This window comes from Catharus ustulatus, chromosome 7 (assembly GCF_009819885.2).
Source record: "Catharus ustulatus isolate bCatUst1 chromosome 7, bCatUst1.pri.v2, whole genome shotgun sequence".
NCBI classification, from domain to species: Eukaryota; Metazoa; Chordata; class Aves; order Passeriformes; family Turdidae; genus Catharus; species Catharus ustulatus.
The window spans coordinates 308,995-332,252 of record NC_046227.1 but is presented as its reverse complement, the minus strand read 5'-3'; the positions used below and the strand labels follow the sequence as shown (position 1 = coordinate 332,252).

General features: G+C 52.5%; 1 protein-coding gene across 1 annotated transcript; it reads left to right on the top strand.

The window, feature by feature from the left end:
- The first annotated feature begins 251 nt into the window (after positions 1-251).
- COL6A1 (collagen type VI alpha 1 chain) lies at positions 252-22,801 on the top strand. Its single transcript, XM_033065399.1, has 35 exons — positions 252-492; positions 1,208-1,337; positions 2,924-3,124; positions 3,387-3,546; positions 3,682-3,804; positions 3,895-3,915; positions 4,101-4,121; positions 4,219-4,263; positions 4,548-4,601; positions 5,335-5,379; positions 5,482-5,508; positions 5,787-5,813; positions 5,905-5,949; positions 6,174-6,227; positions 6,737-6,799; positions 7,294-7,356; positions 7,513-7,566; positions 7,648-7,683; positions 7,840-7,902; positions 9,759-9,821; positions 13,188-13,250; positions 13,981-14,043; positions 14,156-14,206; positions 14,291-14,326; positions 14,873-14,935; positions 15,394-15,459; positions 15,824-15,859; positions 15,951-15,987; positions 16,739-16,747; positions 17,554-17,687; positions 18,717-18,826; positions 19,090-19,273; positions 19,469-19,643; positions 20,006-20,035; positions 20,788-22,801. Exons 1-35 carry the CDS (start codon positions 384-386, stop codon positions 21,396-21,398), a joined length of 3,072 nt encoding a protein of 1,023 aa, XP_032921290.1. The 5' UTR covers positions 252-383; the 3' UTR covers positions 21,399-22,801.
- Positions 22,802-23,258: the final 457 nt, after the last annotated feature.

Below are 23,258 nucleotides of genomic sequence, written 5' to 3'. Positions count from 1 at the left end.
TGCCCCAGAGAGCAGGCTAAGCCCCAGCGCTGGGCACTGCCTGCTCCAGGGCTCCCTCCGAGCCTTGCGGAGGTCCCCGGCACTGGTGGCCGGGCTGCCATCGCAGGTACAGTGAAATCCATAAAAAGGCTAATGAGAAACGCTTCCTAAGTTTGACTCACAGCTGACACCCCCTGATCCCTCCCTCCGTCCTCAGGCTGGAGAAGTCTCCTCCTCACCCTTACCCTCCTGCCTTCTCTTCCTCCCACGGAAACCAAGGGGAAAGCAGTAAAAAAAAAAATCTTCAGCGACTCCTGCCTCCGCACCGTGGCCTCGCTCAGCTGCTGGGTTCTCCTCTGCTTTTTCCCTTGGATCCAGCTCGATGGTAATCTGAACCGAGAAACATGAAGCTGCGAGACTTTCTGCTCACTCTACTGCTGCCGGCCGGCTTCCTGTGGGGAGGCTCATGTGCTCAGCCCCCAGAAATCATCACCCAAGTCTCAAGCGCAGAAGGTAAGCCTGGAATGCTTTCCCTTCCCGGGTTTAGCAGAGAAGCCTGTCTGCTGTTTCCCTCCAGGGCAGGTTCCTGCTGCTGTCACACCGCAGATTTGTCGGGACGTTTGGGCTTGTTGAGGAGAGCAGTATAGGATTAGAGAAGATCTGCAAGAAGTACCCACTTTCGTGGGTTTTGGCTCTTTTTCCTTGACTGTCCGTTTGGGAGTTACCAGTAGCAGTGGGATGCAGGAGAAGGGGATAACAGCGGATACCACAAGTCCAGCATTCTGAACTATTCTGGGCTGAATGCTGTCTCCTAAGGGAAATTTATGTTATTGCTCTTCCTTAAAATTATATTTTTGGCAGGACATGTCAGAAAATTTTTACTTTCTTATGGCATTGATTGCTGAAAAGGTTTCATTTTTTTGGAGTGGTTTCTGCAGCTGCATGTTACTTGGTATAACAAGTAGTATAGGTCTTGCAAAAACATCCTTTGAATGGAAACAGGAAAGAAACTATAGGAAAGTGTTAAATGCAACAAAATTGTGTTTTCTGAAAAGGTGATCTTGCTTACTCTTGATGCCAAGGGGGCTAGCATGTGAGAGCATTCCCCTCAGCCCAGATCCCGAGAGCCTGCTAGGAGGGAAACGGGGTGGGCGTTGTGGGAAGCCTGGGAGGGGGAGGCGATGCAGCAGGACCGCCGGCCAATTCCTGCCTCTCCACTACTTCCCAGACTGCCCTGTGGACCTGTTCTTCGTCCTGGACACCTCAGAGAGCGTTGCCCTGAGGGTGAAACCCTTTGGGGACCTGGTTACCCAAGTGAAAGATTTCACCAACCGGTTCATTGATAAGCTGACCAGGAGGTGCGTCCCCCGGGGATTTATCTGGGCTGCTTGGGGAATGGAGCCTGCTGCCGGGTGGGATGCTGAGATCCCCCTGCGTGTCAGTCCAAGGAAGGAAAAGAAGGAAAGAAGGAAAACAGGCATGCTGGGGAGGGGGATGGGAGCCTTTCCTCCTTCTCCCGGTCCTCGACTGCTCTGTTTTGGCTCTGTCTGTGCTGACAGCAGCAGCGTGGCTTTAGCAGGGCTGCTTGCACCCACCCTCGGGAAGGACAGGAACTGCTGGAGCGGCAGACACGGCAGCCCAACCCCACACCTCCGGGTGGCTGTGTGGTTATGGTGCAGCGTCAGAGCGATGCTGGTCCCTGTGCTGAGGCCCAGAACCACCCGGGTGTGTGAGTGGCTGCCGGACACCTCTGGGGTTAAACCCAGCACACTCACAGGCACCCTGCAGGGCAAACCCTCCCTTGGCACTGGTGCCCCTTACCCCCCCCATTCCCCAACTCTTTGTCTGCCTCCTCCTCACCCGCCCCTGCAGCCACCAACCCAGGTCTGACCAAGGGAAGGCTAGCCAGTGATGGCTAGGTGCACCAAAGCCCCCAGATCCTAAAGGAGGTGTTGCTGGGCTTGGCTATGGGCAGGAGATCCAGTGATGCACGGGAACACCACAAGTCCTGAAGGCACATGGGTCTTGCGGAGATCCTCAGGGCAGCAGGAGATGTGTGCTGGTGCCCAGAGGGGCACTATGGGGACATCCTAGTGCTGCACCAGATGGAAGGGCAATGCCCTATCTCAGGATGGATAGGGGGGTTGCCCCGCCTTGTCTCTCAAGGCTTTGCGTGACCAGGAGCTTTGTGCTTGGGAACAACTTGCCAGGCCTCCATCAGAGCAGCATCACTCTCCCCTGTGCAAGGCCCTGGGCTCAGTCTTGCAGTAGGATGGAGGGAACATCAGTGGACAAGGCTCAGGTGGCTTTGGGACAGCTCTTGCTGGGCAGAGAGAAGATGTGCATCACCATTCCTTTGTGACTGGCCCCTGCTTACTGAAAAAAGAAATCATGTCCCTTTGGGATTGGTCCTCATATCCTGAAAAGACCTTTTCTGGGACAGTGGCCAAAGGACAGGTGATGCCTCTGTCCCAGGAGTCATAGGTGCTGGATGTGTCAGCGCACAAGACAGGGCTGCAACACACACACTCATCCTTCCCCAAGTCACAGCGTACTTCTGAGGGAGGCATTCCTCTCTGATTTTAACACATCTGGCAGTGGAAAGCCTCTTTGTGGAGTGTTTCAGTGGTTACCTGCCTTACACACACACACACACCTGGCTACCTGGCTCAGTCCCTCCTGTGCATCTCCAGCCCCTGGCACCTCTTCCAGAAGCCTTTCTGCCAAGCTGTTTGATCCTTGCAGATGCCCACCCACTGCATTGCTTTGCCCTTCTACCCATGGGACAAGCTGCCATGGGGTCCCATGTTGTGCTTTGCAGGGAAGCTTGTCCCAGCTTTGCAGGAGAGCAGGGAGCCCTGGCAAATTCCTGATCTGGAGATGATTTGCATTTTCTATGCTGGTGCAAGCAAAGCGAACCCCGTGTCCTGGTGTGTCCATGCAGGTACTACCGCTGTGACCGCAACCTCGTGTGGAACGCGGGAGCGCTGCACTACAGCGATGAGGTGGTGCTCATCAAGAGCCTCACGCCGATGCCCAGTGGGCAGAGCGAGCTGAAGAACCGCGTGTCGGCTGTGAACTACATCGGGAAGGGCACCTACACTGACTGTGCCATCAAGCGTGGCATCGAGGAGCTGCTTATTGGGTCAGGCAGTGAGGCCGCGGTGGGCACAGAGGGGTGGTGTGGTTCTGGTGGGTGGGAGCTTCTACACTGGGAATCCCTGTGCATTGTGCAGAACTGTCCCCAGTGGGGAAAGGAAGTCACAAATTGCTCCAGCTTTGCTGGGATGAGGCACACCCTGACCACAGGCTGGGGCACTGTCTGGAGTGAGTGTCCCCAGATGTCCAAACCACTCCTCTCCAGCTAAATCCTTTCAACATTAAATCCTGTGTTTAAACCCTTCCAGTGGTTCCCATCACAAGGAGAATAAATATCTGATTGTGGTGACTGATGGACATCCCTTGGAAGGTTACAAGGAGCCCTGCGGAGGCCTGGACGATGCTGCCAACGAAGCCAAACTCCTGGGGATCAAAGTGTTCTCTGTTGCCATCTCACCCAACCACTTGGTAGGGACCACACAGCAGGGATGCTCCCAGCACGGGGTTCCCAGTGGGACCATGGGACTCCTAGTGTGACAAAGGAGGGAGACTCAGAGCCTTCACAGGTACCCACAGATCTCACTCTGCCCTCCCCACCCCCAGGACCAGAGGCTGAACATCATCGCCACAGACCACGCCTACCGCCGCAACTTCACTGCCACCAGCCTGAAGCCCACCCGGGAGATCGATGTGGAGGAGACCATCAACACCATCATCGACATGATTGTGAGCACTGCCTGCCCCCTCCCCAGCCCACCCCCTCCCCAGGCCCTCCTGTCCCTCTCATACCCCTTCTCCTTCTTTCTTGTCTTGCAGAAACTCAACACGGAGCAATCGGTGAGTGTCTCCCTGTGACTGAGCCTGTCCCCTGTGAGTGACCCAGGGCTAAGGGGGCTTGGTGGAACAGTCCTGCCCTGCAGGCAACCCCTGTCATCCTGGGAAGTCCTCCCCACAAGCAGGGTGCAGCCTGACCCTGCTGCTGCCCCCTCCTCTAATGCTGTTTCCTCCTTCCCTCTGTGCAGTGCTGCTCCTTCGAGTGCCAGGTGAGTCAGGCTTTTGAGAGCTCTGTCACCTTCCCTCTTATCCCTGTGGTCCCAGGCTGTGCCTCAGGCTGGTCTAACCCACACTTCTCTCCTGCAGCCTCCCCGAGGGCCCCCTGGACCTCCTGGTGACCCTGGCCATGAGGTGAGGGGCTGTTTGTGCCTGTGCTGTGGGACAGGGGCAGTGGGATGGACTCACTGGGGATGCTCAGAGACCTGGAAGCATTACATAGAACCATGAAGATTGGAAAAGGCCTTCAAGGTCATCTGTGGGGTGTGGACCCACACCATGTTCCCATGTGGCTAGCACCATCTGCTCCCTGTATCCGTGGAGCGTTTCTGCTCCCATCCTCCCTGCTCTTCTTTCAACAGGTCATCATTGTGTTCCTGGGGATGATGAACTAACTGTGTTTCTGTCCTGTATTGCAGGGAGAACGAGGCAAACCAGGTCTTCCCGGTCAGAAAGGAGAAGCTGGAGACCCAGTAAGTGAAGGACCAGAGCTGGTGACTCTGTACAGGAGGTGTTTTTTGGCTGCTTCTGGCCTCACCTCTCGGGTGCATCCTCACCAGCATCATCCTGTTTCCTTGGGGTATGCAGTCATGCTGTGCAGTGGGGTGGCTCCTCCTCTTGCTACAAGGCTTCCTTGTTCCTCATCCAAAATAGCCATCCCTCCGGCAGAACACGTCTCTGACTCATGTATGTCAGCCCAGGGGTGGACTCCAGGCTCCCTCCTGTGTCCTCTGACACAACAAGCACAGCAGTGTTACAGGGAAACCTTTGGTAAATAACCTGAAAGCATGAGGAAACTATTTCCCTCCTCCCTCTTTTGTTTTATTAGGCACACTTACTTTTGGGACACACATTTCTCCCACATGCAGTTACCAATCTTGTGTGTTCCCAAATTGGAAATGCCATGCTGTGTATTTTTACTTTGCAAGGGTCTTCTGCCCTTCCCATTCATCCCAAATGATGTGCCCCCAAGCACCCAGTTTCCCTCACCTCCATGAAGAGCTGGAGATGGTGGAGATGAAGGCAAGTCCTCTTGGCCCTCCACAACAATCCCGTGCTCCCAGACCAGGCAAACAAGGAGCAGAGTTATGAGAGAGGCTGCTGTGTGAGAGAATGGCAGCTGAGCCCCATATCAAGAGTCTTGGGGGATGTTGTTTCATGGTGGTGACTGTACCTGCCTCTGTAACACTGTGTTCTTGTCCCTAGGGCAGGCCAGGAGACATGGGACCTGTTGGTTACCAAGGAATGAAGGTATGTAGGGCTGCAGGCTCAGAGGTGTTTCAGAGGTGGACCACACATTTTGTGCTGCAAGTGTTCTCATTCTCCCATTTCCCTTTCTCCTTTCCTCTCTAGGGTGACAAAGGAAGCCGAGGAGAAAAGGTGAGGTCAGCAGGGATGTTTGAGGGAGATCCCAGTGTCCCCACGCATGGTTATCCAGGGCTGGCCCTGCAGCTGCATGTTGTTGGAGTCTGCTGTGTGCCCCTACATCCACCCCTCCTGCTGGTACTGCCTGAGCCAGGAGCGGGGATCCAGCGGGACCCAGTGGTGTGCAGAGCTGTGCTGAATGCCTCAGACTGAGCTGGTGTGGGGACTGCAGGGTTGAGGGGGACAGACCTGTTCTACTTGGGTATCTGACACCTCTCTCATTCCCTCCACAGGGCTCAAGGGGAGCCAAAGGAGCCAAGGTTAGACTCTGCTTTTGCACCATTTCTCTCTGATGTTTGGGAGGCACTGGGAATTTGGAAATCATTTCATTGTCCTTGTGTTCTGTTTCAGGGTGAGAAAGGCAGGCGTGGAATCGATGGCATAGATGGCATGAAGGTAAATCTCTGCTCCAGGGCCTGAGCACCCTGGCTTGTGCCCCTCCAAAATCACTGTGGGGTCTGGGGATGAAGCCTGTGGGGCAGTGGAGTTCCCTCCCTGCAGGGCCATTCATCTGCCAGCCAGGAATGGGGCTGGAATATCCCTTCCATGGGTCTGGGATGATAGATGGGGTCTTCCCATGAGTGTCACTCATTGGGATCTCTGCTTTGGCTGCCTGACAGGGTGAAGCTGGATACCCTGGATTACCTGGCTGCAAAGGCTCACCTGGATTCGACGTAGGTACCCTGTGGGTTCCCCTTGCATGCAAGTGAACAGCTCTGCCATGATGGTGTGTGGAAATAGGGAATTGCTTGGAAATGTGGGATGCTTATCCCAGGCATGGCACCTCAGGGCTGACCCTGGGAGAGTCTGCCTTGTCCTTGCCTGGAAGCTGTCCCCAATTGCCCTGGGATGGAGCTCATTGACATTGCATTTTCCCAGTTTTCCTGCTGTTTCCACACTCCCAGGATGACACATTTGTGGTGGCACCAGTGTCACTGTGGCCCAGCTACACCAGCCCAAAAACACCTTTTCTGCCATTTTCCTCTGAGCTTCACAAGTGTTTCAACAATGTGGATGCAGCATTGCCTGCTCCATGGGGCAGGGGTCCCTTCTGGCCATGTCCCTCCTGTCCATCCCAGCTGGGAGCTGCCTGCCTGCTGCTGGGATGCTCAGTCCATGCCCAGTTTCCTGCAGATGGTGTCACCAGTTCAGGTTTCAGTGATGCTACCCTTAATTTCAACAGGGACCTCAAGGCCCGCCTGGACCGAAGGGAGATCCTGGTGCTTTTGGACCCAAGGGAGCCAAGGTGAGTTGCTCTGCCCAGCCTCACCCAGAGCAGGGATGCTGGGAGCCCTCTTCTGCAGGAGGGAGAGGTGGAAATTTTTTTCACTGCTTGGAGCAAGCCTATCACAGAATAAGAATGGTTTGGATGGGAAGGGACCTAAAAGTCCACCTCATTCTACCCCGCTGCCAAGGGCAAGGACACCCACTAGACAAGTTTGCTCCAAACGCTGTCCAAACTGTCCTCTTCACTAGAGGATGGCCCCTATCACCCACAGTGTGCCCAAGGTTTGTGGGTGCCCACAAGCCTGGCACAAAGCATCCCTGGGTTATCAAGGGAGTGCCATGAAAAGGTGACTTTCACTGGGAGTGGAGTAGGGAGGGATCTGCTCGGATGGGGAGACACCACAACCCTGAAAGAGGCTTGGGGTGTACTGTGGCTTCTGGCAGCCTTGGTGCTGTGGGAGCTGAAATCCGCTGCTGGATGCAGTCTTGATGGTGCCTCATGTTCTTGTGAAGGGGGAGCCTGGGAATGATGGAAAGCCCGGCCGACAGGGAATTCCTGGCAACCCTGGAGAGAAGGTGGGTGAAGAAGCATCCTTGTGTGAACATCCTCTCTTCTCTGTGGGAGGACCCCTGCTCCAGCCTGCCTTTGAAGCAGAGCTTGCCCAAAGCTCCTAAAGTGTGCAGGGCTTTGCTCCAAAACTGACTTCTCATCTGCATCCCTGTGCCTTGCAGGGTGCTCCTGGGAACCAGGGTGAGCCTGGACCAGCAGGAGAGACTGGTGACGAGGTGAGTTCTCTACCTGTGATGCCCCTGCATGTCATTGGTGGCCATGCCCACCCTCTGACCACCCCTCTTGTTTCTCCACAGGGTGCTCTAGGTGAGGATGGTCCTCCTGGAGAACGGGTAAGTGAGAGCGCCTCTGCCCAAGGCAGTGGCTGGTTCCCTCTGGCAGAGGAGGAGGGGGCTTGAGGCTGAGCCTGTTCAGAGGTGGGCAGTGAGGGAGGGGTTTGCCCTGCTGGGAGCAGGTCCTGATTTTGTGATGCCACCCTCTCTTTGCAGGGCAGCAACGGAGAGAGGGGACCCCCGGGTTCGCCAGGTGACCGCGGGTCAAGAGGACAGCCGGTAACTGCACCCGCGGGGTAGCCTTCAGCATCTGCTTGCAAGCGGAGTGATGTCTGGGGCTGGGAATAGGTGTCCAGTGGCTAACTCCACCAGCCTGTGGGCCAGCAGGCAAGCTCAGTGCCTTGGCCTGCCGGTCTGGGAGGGACCTGCTGTTGTCCCCCAGAAACTGCCCTTTACGCAGGCAGATAATCACCAAATAGCAAGCCAAGAGCAGGTGAACAGCTGTCAATTCCGCACAGAAGGAAAACTAGTTAATGGAGAGGAAAGAGTCAAGGGGTCCTCCTCTGTGTGCTCAGGGGCTGTACGGGCTACCTGTGGCAGGAGGGCACAGGTACTACTAGCAGAAGAGCATGAGAGGGTGTGGATGGAAGGGGGAACACTCTTCCCTCCACTTTAGAATGGGAGTCACTAGGAAAGAATGTTTCCAGCCTGTTGGGATGAGTCATCAAGCGTGATCGTGGGAGGAACAGGCAGGAACCTTCAGCAAGCCAGGACAAACATGTGGCAAGTGACAGCCATGCCACACATCACAGGGGAGCTCTGTGCAGGGTGGGGGTGGTGGGAACTAGGGCATTCCACAGCAGTATTCCCTATCCCCATCCACCGTTGCAGCACTCATCACCTGTCCCTGCAACGAGGACTGCCAGGACCCAGCACCAGCTTGGGCAGAGGAGGCAGAGGTCTGCCTTGGGGAGGAGCAGCTCTGGCAGGGGGCTTCTGGCAGCCTCCCCGTCCCTGTTTACTGCTCAGGGAGCATCACTGCTTCCACACAGGGTGCAGGGCAGATGTGCAGGAGATGAAGGCATGCCAGTGTCCTGCATTAAATTGGTCAGCAGACGATGACCTGCTTCTTTCCAACTTTGAGTCCAAGTACGAGGCTGTGTAATCTCGCCAGAAACGTCTTGGGGCCATTTGGAAGTTGTGTTTTATATTTGTTGTTTGGCTTATGCATCTGAGCACTTCTAGGTTGCAAACAACAGCTTTAAGTCACTAACCTCTTGACCGCTTCCCTCAAATTGCCCTCTCCTCTGCCTCCCTGAACTGCTCGTTCCTGGCCACGGGTACGGATAGGGAAGGTGCTGCAGAGCCAGCCTGGGTTTGGCAGGCACAATGCCATGTTGGGATATGGCTCTGCTGGGTTAGTGGAAGGCTGTTCAGTGAAAGGGAACTGAGCCATGTCCATATGGTATTTCCTTCTACTGGAACTGTTGGGGTGTAAAACCACTGAGAGTCAGGTTTTCTGTGCCCTCCAGTTCTCTGCAAACAGCCCGGGCTCAGAGTTCTGAGTGTTAGCAAAGGAGAGGGGAGAACATTGACAGTGAGAGGTGAGGGTGTCTCTCTCTTCATCTGTGGCTCAGTCCCATGGAAATCCCCTTAGCTCCATAGAGATAGCAGACTGGAGGAAGGATGCAGCTATCCTGGAAGCTGTGCTCCTCTCCATGCAGACTCCCCAGGGCAGGAGCTGCTCTAGAACAGAAGCCATGGGTACTGAGTATGGCTGGTTTGGATCCAGGGCCAAGTCTGTGTATCTGCAGAAGACTGATCTCTCCACACTTTTTCTTTTCTGGCACAAAATGGGCTGAAAAATGTCCCCTAGATGCAAGGCCTTCACAAGGCCTTCCTGATAGGGCTATCTTCTTGGATTCAAGGTGGCCACATTAGCCTGTCTTTATCTCTCTCCATCTCTGACAGTTCCCTGCTCAATTCCTGAATCCACCTCAAACCCCTGCCTGTTTGGATGACTGAATTTCCATCCTGCTGTGGGTGCTGCACCCCTATTCCCCATTGCACACAGGTCCCTTTGCACCCTCACCTGCTCCTCATTGTGCTTCTCATGCCCTCTGTGTTGTTTTCAGGGAGAGCCTGGACCACCTGGTGACCAAGGACGGGAAGGACCTCTTGGACCACCTGGCGACCAGGTAAGAGCTTGGTTTAACCTTCTGGATCCCAGACAGAGGTGGTTGGGACACCAGGGAAAGTGGGATAGGGGTTTAACTGATGCCACAGCATCTTTTGCATCTTGGGGCAACTTCTTAGCTTCTCCCAGACCAGGAAGCAAAGCTGGTGAAGAAGGGCAGGGATTTCTATAAGAACCAAGGATATGAACAGGGACAAAATAAATGGAGATTTGGCTGCTGGGCTGTGGGCAGAACAACCTGCACACCATTTCCCAATCCCATGGAAACAGATGTCAACACATCTGACAGAACTGGAAACTGGCAAGTGCAAGCTGCAGCTACAAACAAAATATTCAGGCCTGGGGCCAGAAGCTGCTCATCTCAGTCAGGGGTGTCAGTGAGCCATCTTGTGTCAGTGAGGATATCCTGACATGGCCCCAGCAGTGTCCCTGACACCCTTGGCATCCTGCAGAGACAGCCTCTCCCAGAGCCAGCATGCCTCAAGTCTGCTGACTGCAAGGTGTGGCCCTCCTGCTCTGGGCTCTGCCTGTGCCTTGTGTGCTTCAAGGAACATATCTCAGGCTGCATGGGCTTGCTGGAGAGCACAGTTGGCCACCTCCAGCCTGAGAAAGGCTTCTGTCCTCTGTGCAGTTGAAGGCTCTTTCTTCCCAGCTGATAACTTGGAGTCTGGAGGTGTTTCTGGGTCAATCCTTCATGGCCATGGCGCTGATTGCAATGGCCAACAGGATCTTTGCAACTGAGCAAACACGCTTTGACATCACCCTTGGATTGGGCTCTGTAGGACAGCTCCCCTTCTACCCACACCATCAGAGTTTTGATGGATCCCAAGATAGAGGAATATGTCAAGATAAACATTCCCACACTAGCGGAGCAGGACTCCCGTGAGAGGTGAAGCACGGAGGCCAGTGTGCAGACAAATGAGAGATAGCTTTTAAACTCCTTTCTGCTTAGCCAAGTGTTAGAGAGCCCTGGGAGATCTGGAGCGCAGAACAGCCATTAAGGGGTGGCTGTTGCATTCACATTGTCCCCAGCATGAGTGACCCCAACTGCACTGTGCCACATCTTGGAGAGAGGCCGTGCTTGTGCCAGGCTTGTGCTTACCTGGAGCTGGGCTTCCTTTGGACGTGCCTCATGCTAGTGAAGAGCACTAAATCCCCACAGGAGAATTGTTCAGGTTCTAGTGTTGTGATATTGTCCAGATCCTGTAGTGGAACTGAAATCCTGCTGCAACCAAAGAGAGCCTGGCAGCATCCAGCTTGCTCAGGTGTCTTTTTGGGACATGGCCCTGATGTGAAGGCAGCTGTTTGGATGTGTGCATGCAATGATCCACTGCTCAGTGCTGCAGGCTGTTGTCAGCAAAAGAGACTGGGGCTGAAACTGCTCTGTGTGGGGTAGAGGCACATTCCTCTATCAGGTTCAAGGCAAGAGAAAGACCATGCAGAAGACAGAAATTTGATGCAAGCGTGATGGGGAGACAGGTTGGGATAGATCCTGCTTCCAGCCAGCCTTTCCTGTTGGGGAGGAAGAGGAGGAAGAATGGTCTCCCTGCTGTCACTGAGCCTCTGGGGAACTAGTTTTTCCTCCCCACCACTGAACTTGAGTCAAACCCCTGTCAGAGAGGGAAGCATTACAAAAGCAGCTCTGGTGCCTCCCCAGGCCAGATGTTGCCCCAGCGCTCCCACACCTCCAGAGAGATTTGAAAAGCAGTTGCAAAGTGAGTGTGATTTTTCCATGAGCTGAAGAAGAATGCTTGTGTTTGGCCAAATTAAAAATAAATGCATAATTAGGTTTGGGTAAGAGTGGGACCTTGGCAAACACAAGTATTTTTCAAGCCGTGTTATCTGCAAGCTCTGGACTTTGGAGTGTGTTTCTCTTGGCAGAGTGAAAGTGCTCCTGCTAACCTGTGGTTCCTTTTCATTGTTTCTATCTGAGAGAAGTTGAAGGCCAGTGTGCTCTTTCACTGAGCCTCATGGACAGGTTTGGTGGCCCTTCTCTATTCCTGGCCCTGGTGCCCATCCCTTCTTTCAGGTCCTTCTTGCACCCAGAGAAGTCGTGGATGGGATTTCTGCACCCGAAATACTGTGTCATCCATCATAAATTCTGGGGTCATGAGAGATTTGCACTGGGCTGCTGCAATGAGGATGAGAGTGGCCAGTTGTGAGCCAAGGGTACTGTGGTTCCAGCCTTGGCAGGCGTGAAGGATCACAAGTTCCCGTCCTTCTGTCCAAGATTTCTCTCTTATGGGCTTTTGTGCAGAAATAAGGTCACATGCCTCAGAGCAGTTCAGTGCTTTGCACTCTGAGTTTTTAAGATTTCTGTATCCACAAGGACACCTTTCCTTGGAAGAAGGGTATGTACAGCATGTACAGATGTTTGGCACCAGCTCTCTGCATCCCTCTGTCCTCTCCATTGCCTGGGGACTGGCTGCACACCCAGCTCTACATGAAATGCTGCCTGAACATTTGATGTGATGCCAGAGAATAACTACCCAGTCATTGTCCACCATCATGTCCCACTCCTGGAAAGCAAACCCTGCAAAGGGCTGTGGGCACTGAGCAGAAAGTGGAGGCGCTCCCTTGGGCATCTGTGGAGCTCTCAGAGAAAAGAACCTTCCTCCTGCCTCCTCTCCTGTTTCGTGCTGTCTCTGGCCAGCACTGCAGCTGGTAGAGCGAGCGGCTGCTGTGCAGATGGGATGTGGCAGCGTGACAGCTTTGGTCTGTTCCAGCACATGCTGCCAGGGCTCTGCAGCCTCCTGGGGACAGAAACTCCCCAGAGCCAGCCTGGCTGTGACCCAGACGTGTTCAAGCTGTGAGGCACGGCAAGGTTTATGTCACCTTCAGGGTGATGTACTTGCACCAAAGACTGTCCTCCAGGGGCACCTCTGTTACGATGAGGCGCCACTGTGCCACACAGCTGTGCTTTGATGCTGGAAAGTATCACCCCATCCTCCCTGGTCTTTTTCTCACCATGTCCTCTGTTAATGGGGTTGAGCTCTGAAGGAGAGGAACGGCTTTGGGGGCCTCAGCTGTCACTGGAAGCACTTGATGTTCAGCCCACACCTGTGGTGTTACACCTTGGCTTAGAAAGCTTTTGGGTTTGGTTCATTCTCAGCAGGGATCTACCTCCCACGCAGTTTTGCAGAGAAAAGGGCATAAGGGAGGAAGGAGGAAAAGGAGGAGCCAAGCACAGCTCCTGAAGCACCTCCCCATCAGTAGTAATCCTCATTTATAGGTCCTTTGTGGGGCTGTCCAAGGTGGAGCTGACTCATCCATGTCCCCCTCTACCCCTCAAATCACGAAACAAAGGGACCAGCCCCTCAGGGCAGGAGTGGCAGCCCCTTTGAGAGAGCTCTCTGTGTTTCCCTAGGGTGAGCCCGGACCCCCAGGACCCAAAGGTTACAGAGGAGATGATGGTCCCCCCGGCAGTGAGGTCAGTGCTGCTTCATTGCTTCTTCTGCAGGGAGGGGATGCAGGTACAAGCAGCAAGTACTGCCCGTTCGGGCTTTCCGCAAATCCTGTGGATACTGGAACCCTATAGAACATATAGCTACAGGCCCCAGTACTGGCTTCCTGGCAGACAGATCCAGGTGTTTCCATGGGTCCTTAAGGCCACAGCTGCCTTTTCCCCCACCTCCCACAGGTCATTTCTTGGAGAGGTTATAGCCTCACCACAAACCACACAGCTTCTCATCACAGGAGCTGGGGAAAATGCTCTCTGGGGGCAGCCACCTGAATCTGCCAGCAGGTTTGATCTCCAGGTCAGGGAGCAAATGGAAGCCAAGCACAGCTGTTGGCTTTCATAGAAATCCTAGAACAATTTGGGTTGGGACAGACCTTAAAGCTCATCCTGTTCCACCCCCTGGCATGGGCAGGGGTACCTTCCACTATCCCGGGTTGCTCCAAGCCCCATTCAACGTAGCCTGGAACACCTCCAGGGATGGGACAGCCACAGCATGTCTGGGCAACCTGTGCCAGGGCCTCCCCAGCCTCTGAGTAAAGAACTTCTTTCTGACATTTAATCTAAATCCTCACATTGCTCTTGTATAAGCAGAACACGTCCATGGTGGATTCATGTTGGTAGCTGGTTTCCTCAGAAGTCATTGTCTTCCCAGCTCAGATGATGTTATGCAATGCTTGACTCCTTCTTCTGCCCCTTCCAGGGCCCAAAGGGATTGCCTGGAGCACCTGGGCTGCCTGGGGACCCTGGGCTGATGGGAGAAAGGGTAAGTGGTACTGCTGGGGAGATACACTGTCTGAGGAGACCAGCATCCTGGTGCCATGCTGTCTGAGGTGTCTGCATTCCTTTATCTCATCCATATCTGCCTTCCTTTCCAGGGAGAGGATGGTCCTCCTGGGAATGGCACAATTGGATTCACAGGTGCCCCAGTAAGTTTTTTGTGCTGCCTTGAAAGTGTAATACCATTATGTCTATTTGTCCAACCTAATACGCTTCCTTTTCTGCATCCCCAGGGGCAGCCAGGAGACAGAGGCAACCCTGGCATTAACGTAAGTGTGCTGCTTCCTTGGCTACACAGGATTTGCCCTTGGTGGTGGTTTGGCACTTGGTGCTTCTCCATCAGCTGCATGGTGGAATGGACTCCCTGAAGCAACCTGGTCCTCCAAAACCCTCTTTTCCCTCTGCCTACCTCTCCCTGCAGTGGATGCTCCCAGCAGATGTGTCCTGCTGTGGCTATGCAGCAGCTTGAGTTTGGTGCTCTCTGAAGCAGTCCCAGAGCCAGAGTTTGGGGCTGGGAGTGTCACCCAGGGGAGCTGGATGATGCTATGCTGGGGGCTTGATTAAGTGCTGGGTTAATGGTTGGATTTGATCTTAGAGATTTTTTCCAACCTAAATGATTCTGTGATTCTGTAGCAGTGAAAGCCACTTAAGAAGTTCTCTTCATCAAGAGCACTGAAATCTGGTGCTGGAGAGCCTATGTGCTGGTTTCCACCCTGTGCCAAACCAGTTTTCATAACGTCACCACGTGCCAGCACCAACTTCACCACACTAACAGCAGCCAGTCACACAGCAATCTCAGCCATACTGTTTTTCAGGGAACAAAAGGCTATGTCGGACCTAAAGGTGATGAAGGGGAAGCTGGTGACCCTGGCAATGATGTGAGTAACCTGTGCAATGCTGACTCCTCTTTTCCTGTGAGCACAGTGCAGGAGCCTTGGGCAATGATGGGCCACAGCCCATCAGACTTTGTAAAACTTTAGCCTTTTGCCACTGAGCAGTGGCTGATGGATAGCAAGGGGAGCTCCCTCCAGGTGTTCATTTTGTGTCCAACAGCTGGTAAACCTCCACATTTGTTAGGCTGAGGTAGGCATCACCTCTGCAAGGCTTTGTACGCTTCCAGGTGGTACTGATGATGATGGCACTGGTGATCTGAGCTTTATCACTGCCCCATGGAGGGAGATTTCCCCAGTGTCCCTTCTAAGTCCTCATTTAGTTGGGAACAGCAACCTCAGATAACATGTCAGTGGTGATGCAGGGCTCATCAGATATCTGAAGGGAAAGGTGCTGCCCCCTGACACACATAGATTTATGAGTTTTGGTTTTGTTTTCATTTCAGAACCTCATCCCTGGCCCCAGTGGCATCAAAGGAGCAAAGGGCCACAGGGGACGTGAAGGTCCCCCGGTAAGTAAGGACCCTGGCAGGGTTGGCCCCAGTGGTATGCATCCCACCATCCCACCATCCCTCCATCCCTCCATGCTCTGGGTGCTCTGGGAGCAGCACCAAGCCACGCACACATTGTGTATGCTCGCTGCCTTCCCACCTGGGTATGCATGGCACATGTGGAAGTGGATCTCCTCCTTCCACCTCCATGCAGCACCAGGGCATCATGCAAACAAGCAGATATCCCTGCTCCAAACCCAGTGCAGAGGCCAGCAACTGGGAAGAAGCTTTTCACAACTCTGTATTGCTTGGCAAGGTATCATTAGAGTACCCCACAGATAGGACTTGGCTGCTCCCGTAACTCTTCTGTGCTTCTGTCTGACAGGGACCGCCAGGACCTGTGGGGCCTCCAGGACCAGATGTGAGTGGAATAGGACTGGGGTGCTGCTTTCTGGCCTGCTCTGTGCATTGCTTTTGCTGTTAATCAAACATTTCTTTCCCTCTGTTTTCAGGAATGTGAAATCTTGGACATCATAATGAAGATGTGCTGTGAGTATCCTGTACCTCTCTTCTCACCTTGCTCAGTGCCTTGCTAAGCAAGAGGCAGCTGACTTTTCCCTGTCCCCAGGCAGGGGAATGCCATCCATGGGCATCTTTTCCCTTTCATGAGCCATGATTAAGTCCCCTTGATCCAGGGACCTCGTACTCTGTCTCTAGAGTAGCTGATACAACTGTGTCTCACTTGTACGTGGCACAGACTGGTTTGTCTGTGGTTCTGTACAAGGAAAATATGAGCAAGGTTGTGTAAAACGCTTGAGTGGCCCATTTTGCAATATTCTTTTTTTACCTAAATATCATGGTCTAATACTCCCCCTGGCGAAGGGGGGCCTGGCTTGGAGTGTCCTGCCATGGGGAGAAGCAGCACATATGTCCTACAGAGGATTTCTGGCCCATGGCCAGTAATGAAGTGCTGGAAGAACACAGATTGCTTGGGGAACTGACTTTGAGCTCTACACTCTGGTGATTTACTTACCTTTTATTTTTATTTAAATAAGAACACATCAGCATGTGCAGAAACAGAGCTCTGCTGTGTGCGGTGCTCCAGGTTAGGGTATCACAACCTGAAATGGGAGAGAATCCAGGTATTTCAAGTGGGAGGGAAACCTCCATGAGCTTGGATTGTCCAGGCCAGGTGTCTGTGGGTTTGCAGCGACACAAACCTGCAGTCTGCATTAGGATGTGAAAAACCCTTGTGTCAAGCATTTTAATGTTCTCTCTCTCTCTCTCCATTTTCCTCTAGCTTGCTGTGGTGAGTGTTATTTGGCAAAGTTGCTCTGCAAATATTCTCTAGTCCTTCTCCTTCCTTGCCCCCCTCCCTTTCCCTGCTCCTTGCCTTCTGCTATGGAGATGTAGTGAGAGCCCATGAGGGAGAACCAGGCATGAGCCAGGCAGGGGTGGGCAGGAAGCAGTCCCTGAAGGTGCCACATGGATTAGAGGCTGATGTGGCTGAGTCCTGCAACTGGAAAACAGTTGACAGGGTGCCCTGTGCCATCAGGGTAGATTTTCTCTACCCTTTTTGCAGATGGGCCCACTGAGGATCTAGCTCTGTCCTCTTCCTTCCAAATCCTGTGCTGGTCAGCAGAGGAATGTGCTGAGCTTTTATTCCCTGATGCTGCCCTGATAGGTTGGGTTTGCAGTCCAAAAGCTTGAAAGGAGAGCCAAGGGCACATGATGTTCTTCAGCTGTGAGAAAGAGGGGAGCAAGCTGAGTCAGCCTCCTCCAGCCCACCAGTGTCACCTCTGTCCTGCTAGGCTGGGTAAATGGAAGAAGTGAGAACACTTAGGAGGAAATGGGTTATAGAATAATTACTGGGTGGTTTAAGAGTACTCACAACCTCGAAATGCCACATATCTTATTAGGGAGAAAATGCACATGGAAAAATTTGTAAACTAGCTCTCAAGTCTCCTGTGCAGCTATTTTTCTGCCTTGTTTTACACCCTGCTTTGCGGGTGGATGGAGCATAGGCACTCAGCTGGGCAGGGCCACAGCAGGCATCAACTGCTTCTTTTGGAAATACCTCTCCGCAAAACATGTCCCTACACTGCCTTGCTCCAGAGTGCACCTGTGGTCCTGTCGACCTCCTGTTTGTGTTGGACAGCTCAGAGAGCATTGGCCTGCAGAACTTCCAGATTGCCAAGGACTTCATCATCAAAGTCATTGACCGCCTTAGCAAGGATGAGAGGGTCAAGGTGAGATCTCCACTGAGTGCTGTGATATCCTTGTGTGAACTCACTTATTTTTCACTGCAAACAGGAAAATGAGGAGGTGCCTCCACTCCAAAAAACCTCCACCAGTCTTCAAACTGGGAGTGGGTCTTCCCAAATTCATAAAGTGATGGAGATTAGAAAGCAGTTTGTTGTCCCAAAATAGACATTTCACTCCTCCTGGGCAAAGAGATCCTGTTTCCTCCATGTCCCAGAGCAGGTGGCTGATCGAGCATTCAGTCAGCCTGATCAATCAGTGTCTCAGACTCTCCCTTATTCTGATGAGCATTTCAGGTGTTTGGAGTGTGTTAGGAAGTTTCTGATGTCCAGCACTCTACTAAAAATTGTTCTTGCAACCCAAACCCAGCAATACTGTCTCCATAGTGAGTCTTTCTGAAGAGGGACACAAATGCTTCCTAACTCCTCCCTGGTAACCTGCTGTATGTTATATTACCTCTTTGATTTGAAGGGCTGTTGGGAATCCAGACTTTCCTGAAGGTATAACCAGCCACATCTAAAGCACATAACCTGCATACTTGTGTGGTGGGCATACATGGGGCTTTTTGAATGACAAAGAGCCAGTAATAAACAGAAAAGGTAGAGTTGGTAGCAAAACCACCATGTTGGAAGAAAGTCAAGAGTCTTGAAAACAGATCTTCTCATGGAACCATAGAATCCCTTGCGTTGGAAGGGACCCAGCGATCAAGTCCAGCTCCTGACTCTGCACACAGGACAATCCCAAGAATTCCACCATGTACCTGAGAATCCAATGGCTGCTGTTGAGACCAGTGAGCTGTGAGATCTAGGTTTGGGTCTCCTTTCACTTACTGTCTCACCAAATGTGTCCCAATGTACATCCACTCCTGGTGGGGCTCTGCCCGTCCAGAATAAGGCAGGCAAGAGAAGCATCAGAGCCTGCCATGAAGGCATTCAGGAGAAACCATCAGCAGGATTCTGAACCTCTAGGTTCCCCTGAGGTATCTGTCCCTAACTTGTTTCTGTTGTGTCCCACAGTTTGAAGCTGGGGAGTCCCGTGTGGGTGTTGTGCAGTACAGCCATGACAACACGCAGGAGCTGGTGGCCATGGGGGATGCCAACATCGACAACATCGGGGCGCTCAAGCAGTGAGTCTGTGGGGTCTGACGCAGGGACACCTGCTCACCGCTCATCCTCCATCTCCAGGCTGGCAGCTCCTGCAATGATATAAGTGTCCTTTAGTGGAAGGTAGTGGCTGGTGCCATCATAAGTGGCGCTGGGGCTAAACTAAGGAGCTTGCCAGTTTTCCACCAAGTCCCATCCAGGGATGTCTGCCTGGTCACAAGCCATGTTCTGTCTCCTCCATTACTCCTTCAAGGCTGGCAGGCTCACTTGGTATCTGTCCTTGCAGGGCAGTCAAGAACCTGCAGTGGATCGCCGGGGGCACCTACACTGGAGAGGCCCTGCAGTTCACCAAGGACAACCTACTGCGGAGGTTCACGTCCGACAAGCGTGTGGCCATCGTCATCACGGACGGGCGCTCTGACACTCTGCGGGACCCTACCCCACTCAACTCCCTGTGTGATGTCACCCCAGTAAGGGCGCAGGGGACCTGCTGGCAGCAGCTAGGTGGCACAGTGCTATCTGGGCATCTCCATGTCCTTGCTACACAAGGCTAGGGCGGAGACACAGGTGTTGCTAGGAGCACTTTCACAAAGTGGCAGGCATACATAGTTATGAATGCATTGGATGATGAATGCATCCAGTGATGGACTCGAACTTGCCCACAGGTGGTTTCCCTTGGGATCGGTGACATTTTCCGGAACCCTCCAAATCCTGATCACCTGAATGACATCGCTTGTTTAAGCAGACCAACCAGGCCAGGACTGTCCATTCAAAGGGACAACTATGCTGAGCTCCTGGATGACACCTTCTTGCAGAACATCACCTCGTATGTCTGCCAAGGTGGGTGAAAGGTGGTGCTGGAGGCAATGAGAAAGGTAGAGGGATGCAGGATGCCCTCCTTTGTGTCCCCCAGTCATGCTCTTTAAGCAGGTGTGAGGGAAGAGAACAGAGATCAAATGTAGTTAAATAGGGGACAAGGGCGTCTTATGTCTCAGAATACTTCGTGGTCAGATCCCCATCCTCACCTGCTGCAGGACATGCCCATACCATTTTTCATGCACTTTTATAGCCTTTGCACAGGTGGCAAAGGTGAGTGTTTGTTCAGCTTCTGCAGGTGAACTTCTGTCCCTTCTGTGACTCTGTGGGACAAGTAGTTTTCCTGGGCAAGCTGATGACATTAATCTCTCTTATTTTCTTAACAGAGAAAAAATGTCCTGACTACACCTGCCCAAGTGAGTATTTACTCCTCATGGCAAGCTGAGCGGCTGTGGGTGCTGTGATGGGGGAAGTGGGAGTTTGTGTTTGTAGGGATGCTCAGCTTGGGTACTTCTTGCAGTGGAGAGGCTCCTAGGCTGGAGAGGTGAGCAAGATCTGTCACACACTCTCTGAGTCTCTCTCTCATGCACACAACAGCCCAAAGCAGCTGGGGAAAAGCTTAGGTGGTTGTTTCTCTGGCATCTCAAACCTGGAGAGGAGACTGTGAAAGATTGCAGCCCTCCCAGGTCGCAGCTGAGGTAGCAACTGACATCGTTACCTGCTTCCACTATGTAGTGGTGGAAGCACAAGCAAAATAGCTCCACGACAGGGATATTCGAGAAAGGTGCTTGGGAAGTGAGTACAGGGAGGGTTTCAATAGAGTACACCTCCAAGTCAGAAGCATATTAATGCCTCAGAATTTCCATGGAAAGAAGGAAGGTGAGGAGGATGAAGTGGTTCCCAAAACACGCAAGGAGAACCACTGTATTTAAACAAGAGTCACTAGATTATCTCAGCCGAATAAACACCTACAGCCTATCCTATACCAAATAAAAGAAGGAATGAACGGGTGAAAAGACAAGTGTAGGACAGCACTGGAGCAGGGGAAGGAAACTTAGCACAAGTGGAGATTTCCTGAGTCTGACAAGGCAGGAAGCCTGTGAGACAGCCAGTGACTTCATCAGCTTTCCATGGAAGAGTAACAAGCCCTGGACCTTCCCCCTTGCAGTTACCTTCACCGGGCCAGCAGACATCACACTGCTGGTGGACAGCTCCACCAGTGTGGGGAGCAAGAACTTTGAGACCACCAAGAAGTTCGTGAAGCGGCTGGCAGAGCGGTTCCTGGAGGCCAGCAAACCTGCCGACGACTCCGTGCACATCTCAGTGGTGCAGTACAGTGGTCGGAACCAGCAGAAAGTGGAAGCTCAATTCCAGTACAACTACACAGTCATTGCCAAGGCCATTGACAACATGGAGTTCATGAACGATGCCACGGATGTGAACTCCGCTCTGCAGTTCGTCACAGAGCTGTACCGGCGCTCTGCCCGTGCCGCAGCAAAGAAGAGGGTGCTGGTGTTTTCCGATGGACACTCCCAAGGGATCACTGCCAGGGCCATCGAGAGGGCTGTACAGGACGCACAGAAGGCTGACATTGAGATCTATGTGCTGGCAGTGGGCAACCAGGCCAACGAGCCCAACATCCGTGTTCTGGTCACGGGAAAGAGCACGGATTATGATGTGGCTTACGGGGAGCGGCACCTTTTCCGTGTGCCCGACTACACCTCTCTGCTGCGTGGTGTCTTCTACCAAACCGTCTCCAGGAAGATAGCTGTTGACTGAGCATCTGGGTGGGTTTCTGCCAAGGCTATAGCTGCTTTTGTCTCACCTAAAAAGGAAAACCAACAAAGCAAAAAAAAAAAATTAACAGTATTCTTGACTGACCTGAGGAATTTACATCTATGCAGATAACCATAGTGCCACAGCCTGACTGTACACAGTGCCCTCCTTTCTCCCTCTGCTTTGTCGTCTGTGTCTCTACTCTGTTAACCTCAAATTCCCTGGCTGCCCATGACTGCCCTCCCTCCCCACAGCAGGAAAACACAAGCACACCTAGCAATAAGCCATTATACCAACCTCATCCCACTGTGTTTTTGCCAAGAAAGAATCAGGATGAGGACTTTTGTACCACTAAGATCTAGCCCGGTCTTTTAAGGCTGAATATGCTCTTTTTAGCCAGCTTTATTTTTTTGTTGTTAATTTCCTTCTCACTTTCACACATCAGTTGAGCACTTGCCCAGCTCATGATGATCCTAACCTAATGCTGTGCTTCGAGTGAAATATTCATTCTTCAGCAAGCTTTAAGAGGGGATCATTGTTACAGCTGGCAAGTAGGGCTCTTATCTCCCATGCCTGGGGAGGAGGGAGGGCTGGACTGCACTACCCAAGCTGTGTGCAAGCATCTCTGGCCTGGGGGACAGGACACTCACTTCCCAGGGCTGGGGTAGAGGTGGATGGTGGAGCATCCCTCGGCACTGACACTCCCATTCAGGGCAGGGAGGCTGGACACCAACCAAAGGAAGGATGGGCAGCAGCCTTTGGGGAGGGGGGAAACCATAAAAGAAGCTACATAACTGCACTCCTTCACTTACTGATCTCATGGTCCTACAGTGAAACCAGGAACCTCATGAATAACCTGATTACTTGTTTTATGGTTCAAGCTATATTCTGGAAAATCTCTCTGAGCCCAGTTAGTGGGGTTTTGTTTTTTTCATTTTTTCATTTTTTTATTTTAAAAGAGCCAAGCTGACTTTTTCCCAGTGAACTCTCTTAGAGTACTGTTTCTAAAGGACCACCTTGGAGTTAAGCACCTGGGCCCTAGGGGAACCCACTAACTGCACTACACAATGAATTAAGGCCTCATCCCCAGTGAAGTCAAGGGGAAGGCTGCCATCATCTCCCAGGGTCTTTGACTCACACTCTACAGACATATTGACAAAGGTGCTATCACTTATGTGGGTGATGTGGGCCCTTGGTGTTTACACAGTTGTTTCCAGGACCACACTGAAAATGTGGTTTGGCTGGGTGAGATTTTGTTTCAGCAGTTCTACTGGTGCTCTTGCTATGAATTCATGCACTTCGGAGAAACCAACAGCGACTACCAGGTATAGGCACCCCAAACTCTTTACTTTGTATCCAAAACCCCATTGTACTAGTTAGTTTTATTTTATGCCTGTGTTTTACTAAAATTGTCCACTTTGGAAATTTGTCAAATAAATTGTTTTCCACAGTCTCTTTGGGTGTTTGTCTGACTTGACTTCTTCCCTCCCAGATCTTGATTTTACATCCTAACAGATCTCTAAAAGGGCCTTGGGGAAATTCCTAGGCCCATGCCTCTGTGTCCCAGGGCTTGTCACAGCTTTTCGCTGTGAATTCAAGCAAAGTCACTTGTTCCCCAGACAGTGGTGACATCCAACAGAACATTGTCTCATGTCCTCCTCTTAGTCACACTGCCTCCATCTCTGTGGAGATGCGTGTTGGGCTCCCTGCAGTGCTGGGGACACCTCACTCACAGCTGGAAAGTCTGAGGAGCAGCTCTGGGGCGGCTCTGTGGGTGGTGACTGTTTGTGTCAGATCTCCTGCTCTCCTCTCAGTGGAAAGACAGGAAAAAATGCCTTCACATTTGCCCTAAGAAAGGCAGCT

Bases quoted from the DNA above. Each gene is read 5' to 3' on its own strand.
- COL6A1 (XM_033065399.1), top strand. From the start codon at position 384: ATGAAGCTGCGAGACTTTCTGCTCACTCTACTGCTGCCGGCCGGCTTC. The intron at 5,509-5,786 runs GTGAGGTCAGCA...TTCCCTCCACAG, and splicing joins AAGGAAGCCGAGGAGAAAAG to GGCTCAAGGGGAGCCAAAGG. The intron at 7,567-7,647 runs GTGAGTTCTCTA...GTTTCTCCACAG, and splicing joins CAGGAGAGACTGGTGACGAG to GGTGCTCTAGGTGAGGATGG.